Below are 20,668 nucleotides of genomic sequence, written 5' to 3' on the forward strand. Positions count from 1 at the left end.
AACTGAGAAAGAGCGTTGGTCTTACCTGAAATGCATCTTCTAGTTGTACTGAATGAGAATCCAAACCCATCCTGATTATGTCAGGTCCTGAGTTCAGGAATATCCAGGAAGAGCACCAAGAAAATCTCCAGTCAATCATTTAGTCCAGGGGTCCCCAACCACCGGTCCCTTGACCAGTACCAGTCCGTGAATCATTTTTTACCGGGCCGCAAAGCTTGGGCACTGCGAGGGAGAGAGAGGGAGAAAAGAGCGCTACGGTATGCCCAGTGCTAGTCTCCCTTTTCCTCTCCTTCTCCTTCTCCCCCGTCAACCACGCACACGCACGCACGCAGATAAAGCTGTTGCTGTTGCTGCTGCACCACGATCCGGAGGAACAGATTGAGCACAGGCACTGAAGGAGCGCCATGGCGTCCGTTGCCAGAGCGCAAGGAAGTAGCAGCAGCTGCGGCAGCGGCTGCGACTCCGACTTTCCCGGGGAAGGTCATTCCCTGACCAATTGCGCTTCCCGGCCCATGCTTGCACCCCTTGCCCCCCCTGCCGCCCACTTCCTCGCAGGCGGAGGCAGGAAGTTGCGAGGAATTTGTGCGTGCTTTCTAGCCGGCTGTGCCAAGTCTTTTTTTTTTTTTTTTTGCCCAAGGCTGGAAAGAAGAAGGGTGACTGTTCACTGAGGAAGGTGAGAGAGACTGAGAAGGGAGAGAGAAGCCTGGCTAAAGCAGCTCCGTGCTGCGTTAGGGACTAGTAGTAGAAGGTGGCGGTGGGCGGCACTTGCCACCAGGCGATGCTTCCGGGTTTTCGGTTGGAAAGCGGCATTTGGGTGCTTGCGCCTTAGTTTTGTTGAAGGGGAGTGGTGGCTTCGAACAAAGAGCCGTCCCGATGGCGGTGGAGTCTCGCGTTACTCAGGTACCGGTCCGTGGAAGAATAAATAATCGTGAAACTGGTCCCTGGTTCAAAAAAGGTTGGGGGCCACTGATTTAGTCTTCATCGAAAACTGAGCATGCTCAGTAGAGACTAAGCTTTGATTGGCTCAGTCTTCAAGCAAGGAAGCAGAGACAACCCATGCTTTGGATTCTCCTCCAATACAACTAGAAGTTGCATTTCAGGTAAGACCAACACTGTTTTTCAAAGGTCTCATAGGCGCCTATGGGGTGTTTAAAAATGGAGTGAATCCCTCTGTTTTCAAAGGCCTCATTTACATGCAGATGAAACTTCCAGTTTCTGTCTGGGCAAAAAGTGTGCCTGTGGTGCTGGAAAGGAGTTGGTGGGAGGAGCAGGAGACAGGCACCATAAACACATTTTGCGCTGAGAATGAAAGTTTCTGGGGTATGTGATCTTATGACAGTTCAGGCACCCAACCTCTGCAAAAGATGGGTGCCTCAACTCACATGATATTACGCCCCCAGGAGCTTCTCCTCTTCCTCAAAAGCAAACAAACGGCAGCAAGAGAGGAGACTGATCTTGTAAGGTAATTCGGTTGGGCATGGTAGGATGGGAGTGGAAAGCAACTGTGGGGAACGGGGGCAGGGGGAATAGGGTGAATGTTGCAGACGTAAGGGCGAACAACTGCCATGGTGCTGTAACATTCGTAATTTTGGGATTTGCTTGTAAACACAAGGGGGTGTTGATCTCGTAACTTCAAACGGGCACTGAATGAATGCTCGTAACTTGGGGATTAACTGTACTGGTTTTTAGTTTGCTTTAGTTAGTTGAAGTAAGAGAGAAACAGGCTGAAACTGCCATGAATTTAGCCTGGAGAGTACTCCGTTTAGTAGAATGTGTTTGCAGAAGAAAGTAATTTTATCTGCAACAAAATGCTAAGCCTTTGGGAAGTTCTTCAGGATTCTAGCTGTCTGGGTTTTCAGATATTCAGTTCGCCCTGAATGTTCTATTTTGTTTTTGATTGCATGCATTTTTTGTTATTTTCCTTTGTCCAAAATATATGTTTGCATTGAATTGTTTTCATTTTTACAATTCTGTAGTTCCTTAATTTGGGATAAAGTCACGGCGACTGGATGGAACTGAGTGTGTTTACTGGCTATGTGCCCTTCCTGAGACCTACTTGGAGTTCACAGCAGATTTTTTTTTCTTTGTCTCCTAAGAGAGAAACATGTACTGCTACCTAGGATTGAACTGTCAACCTTCTGAGTGGGAGGCGAGCATCTTCATCAGTGGGCCACCATGCTGCTTATATGGTTGCATTGAATATTGTGATATAAATAACAACTCTTCCCTTCCCACAAGGAAGTGAGAACCCACAACTCCACATTCAACCCTACCTCATCCAATCCACCATCATTCAAAACTAGGCACGCACGCTCCTAACTACCTCAATTCCAACTACTGCTGGCCTTAAATGCAAGCTACTTAATGCAAGAAGTCTTGTAAGTAAAATACCTGAATTCCTCCTCTTATTAAATATGGCTAAATTCAACATCATATTTGTCTGTGAAACATGGCTCAACGCATCCCTCCCTGACTCCATTACCACAGTAAGAGACTATCAAGTTTACCAATCAGATCATGAAATCCGTAGAGGAGGTGGTGTTGCTATCTTCTATAAAAAGTCCCTACATCTAAAAAACATCCAAGTTACCCAGGAGCTTGCTCTTCCTGAGGCCATCGTCTGTGAACTGTCCTTAAATATCACATTTCGATTCTTACTATGTTACAGAGCCCCTGATTATGACATCAAACATGTAAACAAGTTAAATTCACTACTAATATGGGCAACATCCTGCCCAAACACCTTTATCTTTCTTGGTGACTTCAATCTATCTCATATTAACTGGGCCCTAAATGAATTTAAAACTGGACCCAAACATGCAACTTTCTACAATGCTGTAACAAACCTGGGGGACTGGAACAACTAGTAACCAACAGTACTAGACTTAACAACTTCAATCTGACTCATATCATATTCTATAATTTTCACATTTTCACTGAAATGGCAGAGGGTCCTACCTCCAGAGGACCTTCTCTGAAGGCTAAATCTAAGACCCACCACTTGCGCAGACAGGCTAAGGAGACCTCCAAAGCCTCCCAGAGGGATGCCCTGAGGCGCCATAGGGCCCTAGAGAAGGAAATTAACAGACGCTCCAAAGAGGCTCCTGCTACAGTTCCCCCACCCTCCACTCCCTCTACATCTGCTCCCCCCCACTCCTCCAGATTTTCCCTCACTATCCAGGCGCAGCTCGCCCTCTCAAGCTCATCAGGTGCTGATTACTGGAACTCCAGCTAGAAGGGCTCCTGAAGCCACCTTCACGCCCACTGCTGCTGGCCTACGCCAAGAGGACTCGCTCATTGAGGAGGTCCCAAAGAAATTACGATCCTGGATGGAGCTGGCTATCTGCCAGGGCATTGCGGCTGGGCTCCAGCAAATAGCCAGGCCTGCGTACCACATGGCAGCCTCGGAACACGAGTCTCAATCCGTAAGATCCATTCCCAGATCGGAAGCGCTCCATGGACAGGTACCCCCGCAAGGGGAGGTTCCCCTTGGAGCAAGGGAGGAGGAGGAGGAGGAGGAAGGGGACTTAGAATTAATCAGGGAAGAAGAGGAATTTGACCTGGGGTCTATGCAGTACAGCGAACCCCTTTCAGAGGTGGACCCATTGGAAGGGGAGATGTCTGAGGACGAGGGTCTCACTCCAGACCAACCCGCCTTTGTGGGGCTATTCAAGCCACAACTATTTAAGTCCCTCCTATTCAAGGCCAAAAATGTTTTGGGCCTAACTACTCAGTCTCCCTCTGATCCCACTCCTCTTGCTCCGGAGGATCCAGACGACTCCATCTTTAAACAGCCCGTGGTGGAGGCCGAAGTCATCCCATCCCCTCCCATTTTCTCTGACCTGGTGGTAAAACAGTTGGCCTCTACAGTGGCCCCCCCTGCCCCATTGGCCCATGATCAAAAAATTTTCCATCTGGACCCAGAATTCTCCAAATTGTTGGGTACCCCGGAGATTGATGAGCCCATCGTGGGTCTAGCCTCTTCCTCCACCCACAGTGACCCCCTGGAGGCCCTGAGGCTGGAGGAGAAGCGGGCCGAGCTGGCCTTGGGCCGAGCTCACCAGTCGGATGCCTGGGCAATCAGATCAGCCACGGCCGCCTCTTTCTTTGCTCGTTCATCCATTCGCTGGTTCCGCCAGCTCAAACAACATGTCCCAGCCTCCAATGTCAGAGCTCATCAGGACATCACCAAGATCACGGCCGCAGCCGAGTTCTCGGCCAATGCCACCTATCACTTTGTTAAATTCTCCACCAGAGCTATTTCATCCCATGTCACTGCCCGCTGTCTGCTCTGGCTGAATCATTGGCAGGCAGACCTTAAGAATAAGGTTAAATTGGCTTCTGCTCCCCTCGTGGGAAACAAATTGTTTGGACCATCTTTGGATCCCCTATTAGTGGAAGGTCGCAATAAGAAGAAATTTCTCCCCTCCCTCACCCGGAAGTCAGAACCTAGAACCTCGCAGCCCTTTCGGAGAGCTCCCTTTCGGCTCTTTTACCAGGCCTCCTTCTCCCCTAGGTATCAAAGGCACCCTCCCTTCGGGTCGGGTCAACCCCAAGACAGGGCCGACTCTTCTGACAGAAACAGAAGGGGCAGTAACTACAAAAGGCCCTTTCGGGGATCTAGTAGCCGGCCCTTCCGGCGCTCCAGATAGGCCACATGACCCCATTCCCATTGGCGGGCGTCTTAAAGCCTTCGCCAACCAGTGGGATGCCTCTACTTCTGACGCCTGGGTTAGGGACACCATCAGGTTCGGCCTTGCCCTCAAATTTCAGTCCGGCCCCCCCCCCCATTTCTTCATGCCATGTCCTCTCCAAGAACCGCACTAAGCGCAGCCTCATGGATTCAGCTATCCAGCACCTAATTGACATAAGGGCCATCCAACCGGTCCCTCAGTCACAACAAGGGCAGGGCTTTTACTCCCATTTGCTCGTAGTCCCAAAACACGGGGGGGATGGAGAGCGATACTGGACTTAAAGCGGCTTAACTGCTATCTGGTATATCGCAAGTTCAAGATGCACACATTGCAATCTGTTCTACTGGGAACTAGACAAGGGGACTGGTTGTCATCCATTGACCTCACAGAGGCATATCTTCACATCGCCATGCAGCCTTCCCATCACAAATTTCTTCGTTTTTGTTATAACAACCACCACTTCCAATACATGGCACTTCCATTTGGTTTAGCCTCCGCCCCCAGAATCGTTACCAAGGTTCTAGCTGCACTAGCTGCCCACCTCAGGACCCTCCCCGTGCGCCTCCACTGTTACCTGGATGACATCCTCCTCCTATCCCACTCTAAAGATCAAGCAGTGAGGGATACTCAGGTTACTCTAGCCACTCTCCAGGAACATGGGTTTCTTATCAATTGGAAGAAGAGCCAATTATCCCCTTCCACCAGATTAACCCACCTGGGGATGGTGATTGACACTCTGAAAGGGAGGGTGTTCCTATCTTCAGATAGGCTTCTCAGTATCCAGAAATCCGTTAGAACCATCAGGTGCCTCAGGAGGGTTTTCCTTCTGGAATTATCTCAATTACTGGGAAAAATGATTTCTTGTATTTCCATTATTCCCTGGGCCCGCCTACACACCAGATCCCTTCAGTGGTTCCTGCTTCCATACCAGAGAGCCGGCTCAAGCAACTCAAAATTCAAGGTCAGGGTTCCACCAAAGGTCCTTACGTCCCTCCTTTGGTGGAGCAAATCGTCCATCAACAAGGGCTGCCTCCTCAAGGAGCCCCAAAGACTCACCGTCACCACAGATGCCAGTCTGTTCGGATGGGGTGCTCATGTTCAGTCCCTCACATCACAGGGCAGATAGTCAGTGATAGAGCAACTATGCAACATAAACTGGCTGGAACTTCACGCCGTACACCTGGTCCTTCGCAGCTTCCTCCCTCAGGTACGCGGCCTCCACATCCTCATTCTCTGACAATGTGACAGCCAAAGCCCACATCAACAAGCAAGGGGGCACCCAATCATTACGCTTGATGAGGGAGGCCGAGCGCCTCTGCCGTTGGGCGGAGTCCAACCTCCTTTCCCTCAGGGCAGATCACATCTCGGGACTATCAAACATCCAAGCAGACTGGTTGAGCAGGGCCACCATAGACCAGTCAGAGTGGCGCCTCCACCCATCACTGTTCAAGGAGGCGGCATCCATCTTCGAGCAACTGGTAGTGGACCTGTTTGCCTCCCCCCTCAACACCCAGCTTCCAAGATTCTTTTCAAGATTCCCATCCCAAGGCGCGGAGAACTACACCGCCTTAAGTTGCCCTTGGCCCACGGGGCTACTGTATGCATTCCCCCCCGGCGCTGGTGCCCAGTGTCATTCAAAGGGTACTTCACGAGAAAGTGGAACTGCTTCTCGTAGCACCTTATTGGCCCAGACGTCCTTAGTTTGCGGACCTCCACAGCCTATCAGTGGCTCCGCCCTGGAGGATCCCATCAGACACGATCTCCCTGTCTCAGGGACCTCTTCTCCACCCGGACCCCCAATGGCTCCAACTAACCACCTGGAGGTTGAGCGGGACCGTCTGAAGATGGAAAACCTATCTAGCAGGGTCATTGACACTATACTAGCAGCCAGGCGGCCCTCAACTATACGAATCTACAACGCCACATGGTCCATTTTCTGTAAATGGTGTGTCAAGTTCCAAATTGACCCCGCTTCCCCTTCCATTGCCCAAATTCTAGACTTTTTGTAGGTGGGACTCAGTAAAGGGCTGTCTCCTAACACATTAAAACGACAGGTAGCAGCCTTATCAACGGTTATCTCCTGTGAAGGAGCCGATTCCCTTTCTCATCATCCCCGTATTCGGGCCTTTATTAGAGGGGCCACAAATTTATACCCTCCAACTCTACACAGGTACCCAACCCAGGACCTTAACAGAGTCCTTACCTCACTCACAAAACTCCCTTTCAAGCCCTTAAGGGAGGCATCTCTCCAGTTCCTAACATACAAGGTAATCTTCCTTGTAGCGATCACATCAGCCCGTAGGATATCCGAGATTGCTGCCCTATCTATTAGGAAAGACCTTTGTGTATTTCACACTGATCAAGTGGTCCTCCGGCCCAACCCTTCCTTTTTGCCCAAAGTCAATTCGGTTTCCCACAGAGCTCCGGAACTTATCTTCCCAAATTTTTGCCCCAGGCCATCTCAGGAAAGGGAGAGACAATGGCACAAACTGGACGTGAGACGTGCCCTGTGTGTTTACATCAAACGTACAGAGGCCTTCCGAAAATCAGAGGCCTTGTTTCTTTCCTTTCAACCTAAAACACAGGGGCTCAAGGTATCACCATCCACCATAGGCCGTTGGATAAGGGCGGCCATAGCCAGGTCATACCAGTCACAGGCCCTCCAGGTACCCAGAGGTATCACAGCTCACTCCACCAGGAGCACGGCAACTTCGGCTGCCTGGGCTACCCAGGCACCAATAAACGAAATCTGCCGGGCGGCGACGTGGGCCTCCTCGTCACCTTTTATCAGGCACTACAAGATTAACGTGTTTGCCTCAGCTGAGGCTTCCTTTGGCAGAAGGGTTCTACAGAAGGTCTTTAAAGAACCCGAGGTGACTACAAACCAGACAGCGCCCCTCTCGTACGACAGGGCCAGCTTTGGTATGTCCCACTTCTGGATGCTCCGTGCAGCTCTAAGGAGAAGGGGCGTTGGTACTTACCTGACACGCCATTTCTCTTCGAGCTGCGAGGAGCATCCAGCCCCACCCTAATTTCACCGTCTGGTGGGGTCTTGTTTCGGCCAATGAACCATTAGTTAGTTAGGATGAGAGCACAAATTTTTTTCCTCTTGTCTTCGCAAAACTGGGGAATACTGTGGAGGAGTCACGTGGAAGGAGGAGTAGCGTTCCTCAAAATTAAGCTCAGCCTACGAATGCAGAGACTGAAGCACCACCCACTTCTGGATGTTCCTCGCAGCTCGAAGAGAAATGGCGTGTCAAGTAAGTACCAACGCCCAATCTCTCATCTCTTGATTGGCAATTTCTATTCACTGGATGCAATACTGTTGAAGACCATTACAACATATTTTTACTTGAAGTCAAAAGAGTCATCAAACTATATGTACCAACAACAACTCCCAAAACCAGAAAAAACAAATTACCCATAACAATAAAAGAGCTTCCAAAAAGAAATCACTTTGGCGGAAAAACAAATCTGGTCACATTGCCAACTTTAAAAGCCGATACAAAAAATTATGCCACCAGATAAAGACTGAATGCACCAATTATCACATTAAACAAGAGGAAAACCTTTTACCCACCAATTCCACCCGCGCTTTCTACAATTTTGTAAACAACAAACTAAAAGACTCAAGGTCCATCTCACCCCTGAAAGGACCTAATGGTAAAGACTGCAACGATGACACCATTAAAGCCAACCTCTTTAACACATTCTTCGGCTCAGTATTCATAAACAGCAATGGATCATGACCAGTATTTCTTAGTCGAACCACAGACAGCTACAATGATTTAATACATATTGATTTTACAGAAGACAATGTTGAAAAAGCACTACACAATCTAAAACTATCTCTATCTATTGGACCAGACAGAATATGTGCCTACTTCTTTAAAAAGCTATCCACAGCCATAGCCGAACCTCTAAGCATAATCTTTGAAAAACCTTTCAGGACCAGCTCCTTGCCAAACCTATGGTCACAAGCCACGGTCATCCCCATCTTCAAAAAGGGAGACTCCAGCCTAGTTGAAAATTACAGACTAATCTCTTTATGCTGCATCACCTGTAAAGTCATGGAATCAATTATTAACCAATCCATTATCCTCCACTTAGAGACAAACAACCTACTCTCCAATAAACAATTTGGTTTCAGGAAAAAACTATCCTGTAATCTGCAACTCTTACACTGCAAAAACATATGCACTACACAACTTGATCAGGGCAAAGCAATAGACACAATCTACATAGACTTATGTAAAGCCTTTGATTCAGTGGTACACGACAAACTACTCCTAAAACTAAAATCTTATGGTATCTCTGGTCAACTGCATAACTGGATAGAAGCATTCCTGTCAAACAGACAACAAATGGTCAAAATTGGGAGTGTCCTATCAAATCCTGTACCTGTCAACAGTGGTGTCCCCCAAGGCAGTGTTCTAGGACCAACTCTCTTCATACTCTACATAAATGACCTCTGTGATTATATTAAGAGCAACTGCGTTCTTTTCGCTGATGATGTGAAGCTATTCAATACTGCTACCCTTCAAAAAGATCTTGACTATGTATCAGAATGGTCAATTAAATGGCAACTTCAAATCTGAACAAATAAATGCTCTGTCTTACATATTGGCAAAAAAAAAAAACAGAAAATAAAGTACAAGCTGAATTGAAAATACAAGACCTTGTTGATGATCCAAACTCTGTCAAAAACCTTGGAGTACTCATCTCTAATGATCTAAGTGCTAGAGCCCACTGTAACTACATAGCCAAAAAGGCATTAAGAGTTGTTAACCTAATCCTATGTAGCTTTTTCTCTGGTAATATCACACTACTAACTAGAGCATACAAAACATTTGCTAGACCAATACTCGAATACAGCTCATCAGTCTGGAACCCACATTACGTATCTGATATTAATACCATTGAGAAAGTCCAGAAATATTTCACAAGAAGAGTTCTCCACTCCTCTCCTCATAGCAGAATCCCTTATGCCACCAGACTTGAAATTCTAGACCTAGACAACCTAGAACTACACTGCCTTCGGTCCGATCTAAGTATAATGCATAAAATTATATATTGTAAAGTCCTACCTGTCAATGAATATTTCAGCTTCAACCATAACAATACAAGAGCACACAATAGATACAAACTCAAGGTAAACTGCACCAAATTTGATTGCAGGAAATACGACTTCAGCAACAGAGTGGTCAATGTCTGGAATACTCTACCTGACTCTATGGTTTCTTCCCGAAACCCCAAAAACTTTAACCTTAAACTGTCTACTATTGACTTCACCCTTTTCCTAAGAGTTCTGTAGGGGGCGTACATAAGCGCACCAATGTGCCTACCATCCCTGTCCTATTGTTTCTTTTTTTTTTATATGTATCCATTTCATGTATTCATAACCATGTTTATACTTATACCCGTTATCATATAATTGCTTGACAAAATAAAATAAATAAGGAGAAGGCTTAAACTTGAGAAACAGAGAGATAATTTATTTCAGTCTCTGACTAGCATATAGCTTGGGTCTGAAAAGAAGCTATTCCAAGTGCTGCAACTCATGACTTCCATTTTTTTAAAGTTTCACATTTATCTTTTTACATTATTTTTTTCATTATAAAAATAAACTTTAGGGTTGTTGTAGATCATTCTTTGAATGTCAAATTGATCTTAAAATCTCATCTTGAAACATCATATAATGGAGCCCCCTTCCAACTTTTGGACGCCAAGGATCAGTTCAGTGGCAGATGGTTTTTCTGCTGACTGGGGGTGGTTTTGCCTGCTGCCTGAATCCTGCATGTGTGTGGATGGCACTGTGTGTTCGTTTGCATGGCCTGATTCTTGGCAATCGGCCAGGAGGAAGGAAGAATTGGGTTGTCCCAACTTGAACTGAGTGGCACCAGCAAAATTGTTTTGAGAGACATATTTCTGGCTACCTATGAGTATTCCATGTTATCAACCATCACCTGCAGTGTAGGATATTCTGTAAATGCTGTAGGAGATAACCAGGCTGACACATCCCTCAGACTTAGCCCAATGTACAAATACATGTTTTACATCTTACTGACTTCATATTTGAACTAGACCCTTCAGTGCAAGCTTCTATTTGTCTGTTTTAGAACTAAGATTCAGAATAATCCATAGGGCCTCCAGTAGAGAGAGTAAGTTTGTGACTCTTAACTTCATCACAATGTATTTATTGATTTATGTCTTGTACTTTCAAAATACTATTCTGCTATTGGTTTAACAAAGAAAAATATTCAAAAACAAAACAAAATTGAAAATGCTAACTTACAAAATAAAGTTTTTAAAACAATCTAATTAATCTAAAATTATGTAACTTAATATTTCAAAAATGGTTCTAAATTATTTGTTTATTAGGACAGAAATTTAGGAAGAGTACTTTGAAATAAGGTCTTTGGAGTCATGCTCCAGAATATTACTGTACTGATCTGTTCGAGGATACAGAGGAGCAGGGGTGGGATTTTACCAGTTCTGTCCGGCTTTGTAGAACCGGTAGCTCTGAAGAGCAGCAGACGTGAAACTGGTTCTATGCCTGCTGCTGTTTTGGCCTACCCGCCCACCTAGGCTCTTACCTGACTTTTATATCCTGCTTTTTCAACCTCAGCTGCTTTGCGTGGCACAGCTGCAGTTGAAAAAGCAGAAAAAATTCTTTTTCAAGCGCTGCGCACCCGCGCACAGCGCCGCTCAGCTGTCCAGGCAGCAAACTGACGATGATTCACACACGCGCACAGCAAATCGTAAATCACCCGAACCAGTAGTTACACTGTCAGATCCCACCCCTGCAGAGGAGATGAAGAATTAAAATATAACTGATTTAAAACATATTAAATATTAATATTTAATAATAATACTAATAAAATATTAAAAAATACACTTGCATTGTGATTTTGTATGCTGCTTATCTATAAATGTTATATTAAGAAATTTATCGTTTGGTCTTTTCTGATCTTTATATTATAATTGTAAGTAGATATGACCTTGAGAAAGAGTCCCAACCGCATTATTGGCAGAGAAAGAAACTTAGAAAGGATCCATCCTAATTTACCATCCTAATCAGGTTACAAAAAGATACGGAGGGAAATTTCTACTTTCAGATTTGCAAGATTCTGTTAATGTAGCCTTAGAATAAAATAGGATTAGTTCCTCTTGTTGTATTTCCTATCTTATTTATCTAGAACAGCTGAGAATATAAATTGTAAGCAAATTCTTTATATTTGGAAATACTAAAGGGAAAGTTTAGCTTAATTTATCCCGTTTCCAAACAATGTTTAAAAGATTGGGGTTATGAAACATAATTGCTTATTTTACATTGCTGAATCTTCCCTAAAATGAGCATATTATTAATTGCAGTAGAGATGCATTTGTCTAGTTCTTTATGCCTTTTAGCACCTGAAATACTGTGGACTTTACCTGATCTCAGTATTTTATAAGGTTTGATTGTTGGTTTTTGTGCTATGTTAATAGTTTTTAATCTTCACTTCACCATTATGACTGATGCTGTTCAACTTTACAGAAATTTAGGATGATCTTAAATTGGTATAAATGTGTTTGTGTGACATAAATTTTAAAAATCTTTAAAAATCTTGCCAAGACAACTGCTTGAACACATCTAACCAATCATGATTAGTCAAGAATGACTCAAAGATGTTTAATTTTTTTTTTTTACTAAATGTAGCATCTTTTGCCCTATCATCTCTTCATTTGCAAATAAGGCTAGTCTTTGTTCAAATGTAATATTTTGTAGTTTAAATCTAGTTCCATGAAACAATTATCATTAATATGCATAGTATAAAAGTTGGGGATAAAGTGTTTAAAAGTTAATATTTAAGCAAATATTTAACTGATTGTTATGATTACTTTTGCTAAAGCAAGATTTTCTATACTGTCTTGATGTATAAGATGCCAATTCTATTATTCAAGATTAAAAAATGAGACAATGGATTAAATATTAAGGTTTTCAGCCTTCTGAATTTCATGAAATTCTAAAGTTTTCTTTGTTTACATTTCTCCAGGTGATTCATGGCAGGGGACGTGGAAGGATTTAGTTCCTCGATCCATGACACCAGTGTCTCAGCTGGGTTCAGAACACTGTATGAGGAGGGATTACTGCTTGATGTCACTCTTGTCATTGAGGATCACCAATTTCAAGCTCATAAAGCACTTCTTGCCACCCAAAGCGATTACTTCAGGATTATGTTTACTGCAGATATGAGGGAACGAGATCAGGACAAAATCTACTTAAAAGGACTGACAGCAACAGGCTTCAGCCATGTTCTCCAGTTCATGTACTATGGAACTATCGAACTGAGCATGAGCACTGTTCATGAGATCCTGCAGGCTGCCATGTATGTTCAACTTATTGAAGTGGTGAAGTTCTGCTGCTCCTTTCTTTTAGCAAAAATATGTTTGGAAAACTGTGCAGAAATTATGAGACTTTTAGATGACTTTGGTGTAAACATTGAAGGAGTAAGAGAAAAACTGGATTCCTTTTTGTTAGAAAATTTTGTGCCTCTCATGGCCAGACCTGACTTTTTGTCCTGTCTCAGTTTTGAAAAGCTTATGATTTATTTGGATAACGATCATCTGAGCAGATTCCCAGAGATAGAACTCTATGAGGCTGTTCAGACATGGCTGCGGCATGATAGAAGACGCTGGAGACATACTGACACCATCATTCAGAATATCAGGTTTTGTTTGATGACACCATGCAGTGTTTTTGAAAAGGTTGGTGCATTTGAAAGCAGTAGATAGCATTCATGTGTTTAGGGCAGCATGCTATTCGTAGGTAAAATTAGTTGAAGGGGAAATGTCAGAGTGTTTTAGAAAGTGGAACCTTGAAATCATGTCTGAAATGAGACATTTTAATTTTAAAGCAAAGTTTCCCAGTTACAAGCTAAAAGAATTTACAACCAGAAAACTGGTAGGTTTACAGCTTTTCTGATTATCAATCAGTGAAAACCATTCAGTAGTGAAAAGCCTACAAGACTGTTTATTATAATCAGTGAAATCTGAGGTTTGTGTATTGACATGGCATAGTTGTGGAAGTTTTATATATTTAAAAATATAAGAGTCTGCTAGAAAATGAATCTCTTTAGATGTTAAACTTGATTTATTGATCTGATACATATCCCACTGGTACAGGAGCTCAAAAGGGGGTACATAAGTGTTCCCTCCTTGGCTTTATTTTGTTCTTCTAACAGATTCAGTGCAGGATCAGTAATTTAAAAAATAGGTACTGTTTTTTGACTTTATAAAAAGAGATGTGAAGTACTAAGTTATAGTTCTCTTTTCTCTTCTCTGACTGGGAATATAAATTATGGTTCCACTTCCAGCATTATTATTTTTCAATGGCAGAACAGTAGGCATTATGGTAGATGTTCTCTACATTGAGATTGGTAATCTTTGGTTGTTGGGAGTGTAAGAAATTACAAGAACCAATTAGGACTTGGTTTATTGACCAGATTTACTGATAACATACAGTATGACTTTAAGAAGTTGAGCACAGTTTGACTTTAGAAAGCCTCTTTAAATTGGAAAGGTCGGGACAGAAAATATTAAAGAAAAAATAACCAGATAGAATATGAATAAGGGTGAAGAAACATAGAAAGTAAGGTCTGTACAACCTATGTAATGTTCCTTAAGCAAATTAAATATAAAAAATTAAATTAGGCCAACTATAAGAACTTCCTCTTTATGTAATAAAGGATGGGTCTTCTATGCTTTGGCAGCACAGAGATTCAGTGGTTAAGACACTGGGCTTGGCTGGAAAGTCGGCAGCCGGGTTCGAGTCCTGAATGCCAAGCAATGGGGTGAACTCCTACCCTCACCCCAGCTCCTGCGAGCCTAGCAGCTTGAAAGTCTACAAATGCAGGTAGAGAAATAGGTACCCATTTTGGTAGGAATCAGTATTCCCCGATGTCATACTGGCCACATGGCCATGGAAATTTCTTCAGACAGTGCTCGCTTAAAGGCCTTGAAGTACAGATAAGCACCGCCCTCTAGAGTTGGCAACAGCTAGTGGAGTAAGATCCTCAGGGACTCCTTTACCTTTTTTACCTTCTAAGTTTACTTATGCATCAGATGCATATATAGCCTGTAAGCAATGTAACATCCTTCTTGGATAGGATACCTACATTCCCCTGACCCGTAAATCTGATTACATAAATAACTGCCCTTCTATAATTTCTAAATAAAAAAAAATCCCAATAGTGTAATGGGAGAAAAAAACCTCAAGAGATAGTTCATGTTATCTAGAATTGGACTTTTTGGACAACCTCAACATGTCAGCGTGGGCTGGAAAATCTTGCCCTGAAATATGTGAATCTCCCTTTTGATGACTAGAATAACATGTGACTAATTTTAAAAGTGCCAGACTATTTATGACCCACAGATCACTATTTCAGACATACTTCCTTACCAAATTCCTCAATGACGTAAACAGTGACAGAGCTTCTAATGTACTGCCTTCACTAGAAAAGCTCTTTAAAATTCAAGGAGATATTCAGCAATGTATCTGTTTAAACAAAACGTTTTATGACATTTTGTATTATGTCATAAGATACTTTATATTAATTTTTATGTGATAAAATATTTTATAAAATTTGTCAAATTTCAAGTTCACTGAAGTCATGGCTCCTTGATTTTGGACATATTCTGTAAATCTATTTAAGGTACCTTGGCTCAAAAATTATTATGATGTCACTAATACACAAATATAATTTGTAAAATTGAAGTTATCTGTGAACTATAACAGTGTACTGTGAACTATAATAGTGTAAAGACGTGTCAACTGCCCAGTTTTCTCTTAATATTAAAAACATTTCTTTTAAAATTAAAAATATTGCACCTGTAACATACTAAAATCCATGTATATTTTGATAAAGGTATGAGTTAGATGAAACTTAATTGATGTAGTTGACATTAAAAGCAAATTTCCCAAGCAAAGGAAGTCTTTATTACTGTGTTTATATTTTAAGGAAACAGACACACGCACAAACACAACTCCTCTTAGATTATATATTTTGAAATAAAATATAAAATAATAAAAATAAAATAATTACATCCTAAGAGATCAAGCTAAGTAACCAACAGTATTACAAGTATATTTTCCAACATTTAACTATAATGCTACTTAGACTTAAAAAAATATATTTAAAAATAAATATTATGATTGCTGTGTACTGTAATCATTGGTTACAAATATTTGAATTGATTAAAGCGCTGAACTTTAATTTGTTTTCCATATATGATATTTGCTAATTGCATCATTCACTTTTAGATACTATATATCTGTTTCATCCTTTTGTTTCCGGTTTTTTTTTCTTAGTGCATCCATTTGTATCCATATTGTTGTCCTTCATCTCCTATTTGCAGTATATACTTAGTCTCGTTTGTACAAGTAGTCCTCACTTAGCGATTGCCCTGTTTAGTGAACATTCAAGGTTTTGACAATGCTGAAGAATTAACTTTATGATTGGTCCTTACACTTAAAATCTTTGCAGGATCCTTGCAGTCACATGATTGAGATTCAGGTACTTCATAACTAGCGGGTGTTTACAACTGTCACAGCATACTACAATCACGATTGTCATCTATACACCTGGCGTCTAACAAACAGAATAGAGCAGGAGTATCAAACTCACGGTGTCACTTTATCATAATATGATGTATTGCAACTTCCCCTCCTTTGTTAAAACGAAAGTGGGCGTAGCCAACATGTAATACATCTAGCCTGTGGGCCACGAGTTTGACACCCCTGGAGTAGAGAATTTGGCAGTAAAATTGCAAGTCTCAACCACATGATGTCTCAGTTAAAGCATGCAATTTGCTTAATGACTGTGGTGGTTGATAACTCTGTCAAGGACACCTGAAGTTTTGTTTAAGAACTCCATTACTTAACAATAGAATTGTGGATCCCAATTTCCATAATTATGCATGGACTACCTGTAATAACTTTTTGTCCAGAAACTTTGTCCATTTATTTTCAAAATGCTTTGCTCTAGCACCATCTCTTTTATCCGAATTTGTTAAGTAAAAGGTATCTTCATATGCATGTTTTGAGTGGGGTGGTAAAAAAGAGGAATAAGGTAATAATGCTCAAGCTAGTAGCTGGTAGCATTTAGACCTAGAATGACAATTAAGGATTCTTAAACAAATAATGACAAATTAAAAGTTCCAGAACCTTCATTGGCAAAATATAGAAGAAGGAAATGTTTCCTTTTTATGAAATGGGTACTGTTAGGAAAGGAACTGGATGTGGACCAATCAAAACTGTTTTAAAGACTTATTACATAAATTGATTTTTCATTTGCTTCTGTGTTCAGAATTCATGTTTTATGAATACAACAAGTAGACTGTTCAAGACCCATGCTGTACACTAATCACTTTATTATAATGATTCAAAGTTTCATATAAATAATTTATGAAATAAAGTACATTAATTGGTAAATAATCATTTTCATGGTGAAGACCAAAGGGGTGTAACTTATAACACGCTATTTTTGAGGCTGTCTTAAAGATGGATGTTTAGAAATATAAATATTAAAATTAAGCTTAACAATACTTTTTGAAATTAAGTAGTCATAAATATCAAGTAGGTGTTTATTTCAAAATCTCTTATTTAATGTAATTTACAAAAAAACCTTATCAACTAGAATATATTTCTAGGTTGGTGGTCTGAATATGTTGATAAATAAGATGTAAGATAGAGACACACTCTTGCACTAAGAAAGCTGTGTTGTATTAAAAACCAATTCATGTAGGTTGAAAATGAGAGAGCATAATTCTCATTCATGTAATTGCTAGTAAATGGAGACTTTCCCCTATTTTTATATGTAGGGAAATATTTAATTTTAAAAATTTAAAAATACAGGTAGTCCTGGTTTAACTATGGTAATTGGGACTGGCAATTCTTGTCACTAAAGACATGGTCATAAAGTGTGACATCATATGACCCTGCTGATTTATAATAGCAGTTGTGGTTGTTCCAGTTGCCGTTGTTAGGTGAACTTCATGCAGTCACAGCATCCCACAGTTACTGTGGCTTATGAAGGCTGGGTCAGAACAGTTATGTGATTGTTATTTGGCTTCCCATTGATGGAGGCTGAAGGTCACAAATGGCTATCATGCAACCATGGGATGCTGCAGTGTAATTGCAAGACATCTGTAATCACATGACAAAAGTGACAACCACAACTACAAGGAACAGTAAATCACATGTTATGTTGATTTAATATGTAATTGGACTAAGCTTACCTCAATGTTAGAGTAGACATTAATCTATAAAAATAGAGCTTTGGGGAATTCAGTATTAATATTAGGAAATTCATTATTGGTGATGCTATGTTGTTATGTCGAACTGCATAAATGAACTAGTAAAATACAAGTTTGCATTTAGCTGATATGTTAATTTTTATTTTTTTTAAACAAATTTTATTAATTTTCAAAGAGAGTACACAAACAAAACATAAGACATAAGAACATAAAACATCTTTTCTAACAACTACTTAACAAAACAAATAAGACATCTCATTTAAGTACAATATAGTTCTAAATTATCACGGTTCCACACACAATTTAATATGCATCTTATATATTCAACTTCATATCTTATTACTGTTTTCCATCTTCTTACTGTTTCTTCCTTTATTTCTGTTCTATTTTATTCATTAAACTTATACTTTCATATATTTCATATTACTATATTTCATATTATTACTATTTCATATGTTCTTATCCAACATCATTACTCCTCAATAAAAAAACATAGACTAACAAAACACATAACATAAAAACATAAAACTTCTTTTTAGAAAGCGGCTTAACCCCGGGTTATAACTTTTTGTACAGACGTAAATCAAATTCATGCTCAGCTTATATACTATTTCATATCTTATTTAAAATTCTATATTTTGCATATATCTTCTCCCCTCTTTTCATTCTCTTAATTCTATTTTATTTATTTAATCTCAATTTAAATCATTACACTTGTATCTTTTGTCCGTTCTTTTTCAATTATCCATTTATCTTTCTCTTTAACACAAACTTTTTCCTGTAGTGACTGGTTGAAGTATGACACCTTTCTATTTCCCCCCCCCCAAATTTAACACTTAGAATAATACATAGTTTCTATTCTGATTCTGCTTAGTACATTCTACATAACATTTTAAAATATAAAACATAATAATCTTATAGTATATTAAAAATAGTGTTCCATAACAAATGATTAACACATATTTCAAATACAAATACTAAAATACAACCTTGTGTACTTTTGCAGAATCTCTTTTTAGATTATGTTTTACCCTTTATCTCTGAAAAAAAATTGTTTATTAACATCTTGTTTTAAGCCTTTATAACTTCCCTTCGCTTTATCCCTTCCTTCCTTGTCAAATCTAACCTTTTTACCCCCCCCCAATCTCCAACTTTTTAGTCTCCCCTCTCTGTTGTATTCCTCTTTTCTGTTGCTTTCTATTATTATATCGATTTTTCACCTTACTTTTCCCTTTCTTGATTGTTTTTTTAGAACTTAAATTCTTCATTTTCTTCTCCTTTTTACCCTTTTTTAAAATCATATGTCCATTAAAGATGGCTTCTTCTTCATCATCGCAGCCTTTTTCTTGTTGCATTTCCTGGTAAGCAGAAATCGCCATTTCTAAAAAGCAAAGGATAGATCCAAAAGAGCCTTCCTTGCCTTCCTCTTCCTCTTCTCTTAATCTTTCAAATTGCATTTTCAGTTCTTCAACAGATACCATTGTGAAAGAAATTTTTTTTTTTAGACAATCCAAATGTTTTCTTAGTCTTTCAAAAGATAGTTAAGGTCCCAAAGTCATCAAGCAATCAAAATCAGCACAATCAGCACAGTCTGTTTCACTTTCTTCTACTTTCTCTTCCTGGGACAAAATTCAATTACACAATTCCAAGGCATTTTATTGCGATTTAATCTCTAATCTTATAAAACTCCAAGCAGTCTCCTTCAACAAACGTTAGTATAAATCATTTACCTCTTTTCCTTCCCACTTAAAGCAAAAAGATGTAGATTTTTAAGTATCAATGTTTAGAAATCTAATGTCCCCTTGGCTTCAATTTTGAAAGTTAGTACCTTCTGCTGCCAAAGCGGGTATTTCCGATTTCCATCTGCTGTCTCCATGGGAAGGAAAGTGAGGAGAGAAAAAAACTTTCCCTTTACTTTCCACTGCAGCTTAACGATCCTCTGGGAAACAATATATCACTTAAAAAAGCCAAAGTTCCAGGGTATTCAGATGTTAATTATCGTCCCGGTTCAGCCAAAAGCTTTCTCTGTCTTCACTTCCTCCAGCACATAACTTGTCCAGTTGAGAGGTTCTTTGTGACGGCCATTACTGACCGTCACTCCACCACCTTTGGAAAAGGGAGTTAAGCCGGCTGGGAAGGTGGGGTGCGATATCCCCCAACCCCTGCCCGGATCCCCCCTCTCTTCAGCTATCCCTACAGGATAACTATAGCCTCCTAATCCAATTGGATCGAAGGCACTCCAGCAGCAAGCGCAGCAGGAATCGCGCACAAACGCGAATTCCTGCTGCCTCCGAAGCCTGTCAAACCGGAAGGGCCTGATATGTTAATTTTTGTATTTTAGTTTAGGGCCTGATAGCTTCTGAATTAGAATTTGAAAGGCATGTTCAGAGGACTAGATATTTTAATTAGTTTCTTTTATTGCACATTTTTATAGCCTGGGAGAAATAGATATAAAAATATGGAAAAAGGGATTTTCTTATTTATTGAAAGTATTGGTATATTAAAGATATAAATGGTAGGAGTTAATTATGAAGAAGGCCAATCTAAAAATGTTACTTTAAAAGATGCCTAAACAAATCAGTGTTGGGTTCTGACATACTGAAAATGAGAAAAAAGTTCAATGTGACCGATAACCACCTGAATTGTGCAATTCTGAAGAGCAGCAATAGAAGTAACAC

General features: G+C 40.7%; 1 protein-coding gene across 5 annotated transcripts in view; it reads left to right on the forward strand.

Annotated features, from left to right (window-relative positions):
- The window catches only part of KLHL15 (kelch like family member 15), a 52,217-nt gene that overhangs the window by 27,680 nt on the left and 3,869 nt on the right, over positions 1-20,668 (forward strand). For all 5 annotated transcript variants that reach the window (XM_026721309.2, XM_026721308.2, XM_026721306.2 and 2 more), the window contains one exon: positions 12,731-13,442. In XM_026721309.2, the coding sequence (XP_026577094.1) occupies positions 12,738-13,442 (705 nt within the window). In that variant the 5' untranslated portion in view covers positions 12,731-12,737. The remainder of the gene's footprint in view (positions 1-12,730; positions 13,443-20,668) is intronic.

This window comes from Pseudonaja textilis, chromosome 8 (assembly GCF_049901715.1).
Source record: "Pseudonaja textilis isolate UNSWEBS1 chromosome 8, rPseTex1.2, whole genome shotgun sequence".
In the NCBI taxonomy this organism is placed as follows: domain Eukaryota; kingdom Metazoa; phylum Chordata; class Lepidosauria; order Squamata; family Elapidae; genus Pseudonaja; species Pseudonaja textilis.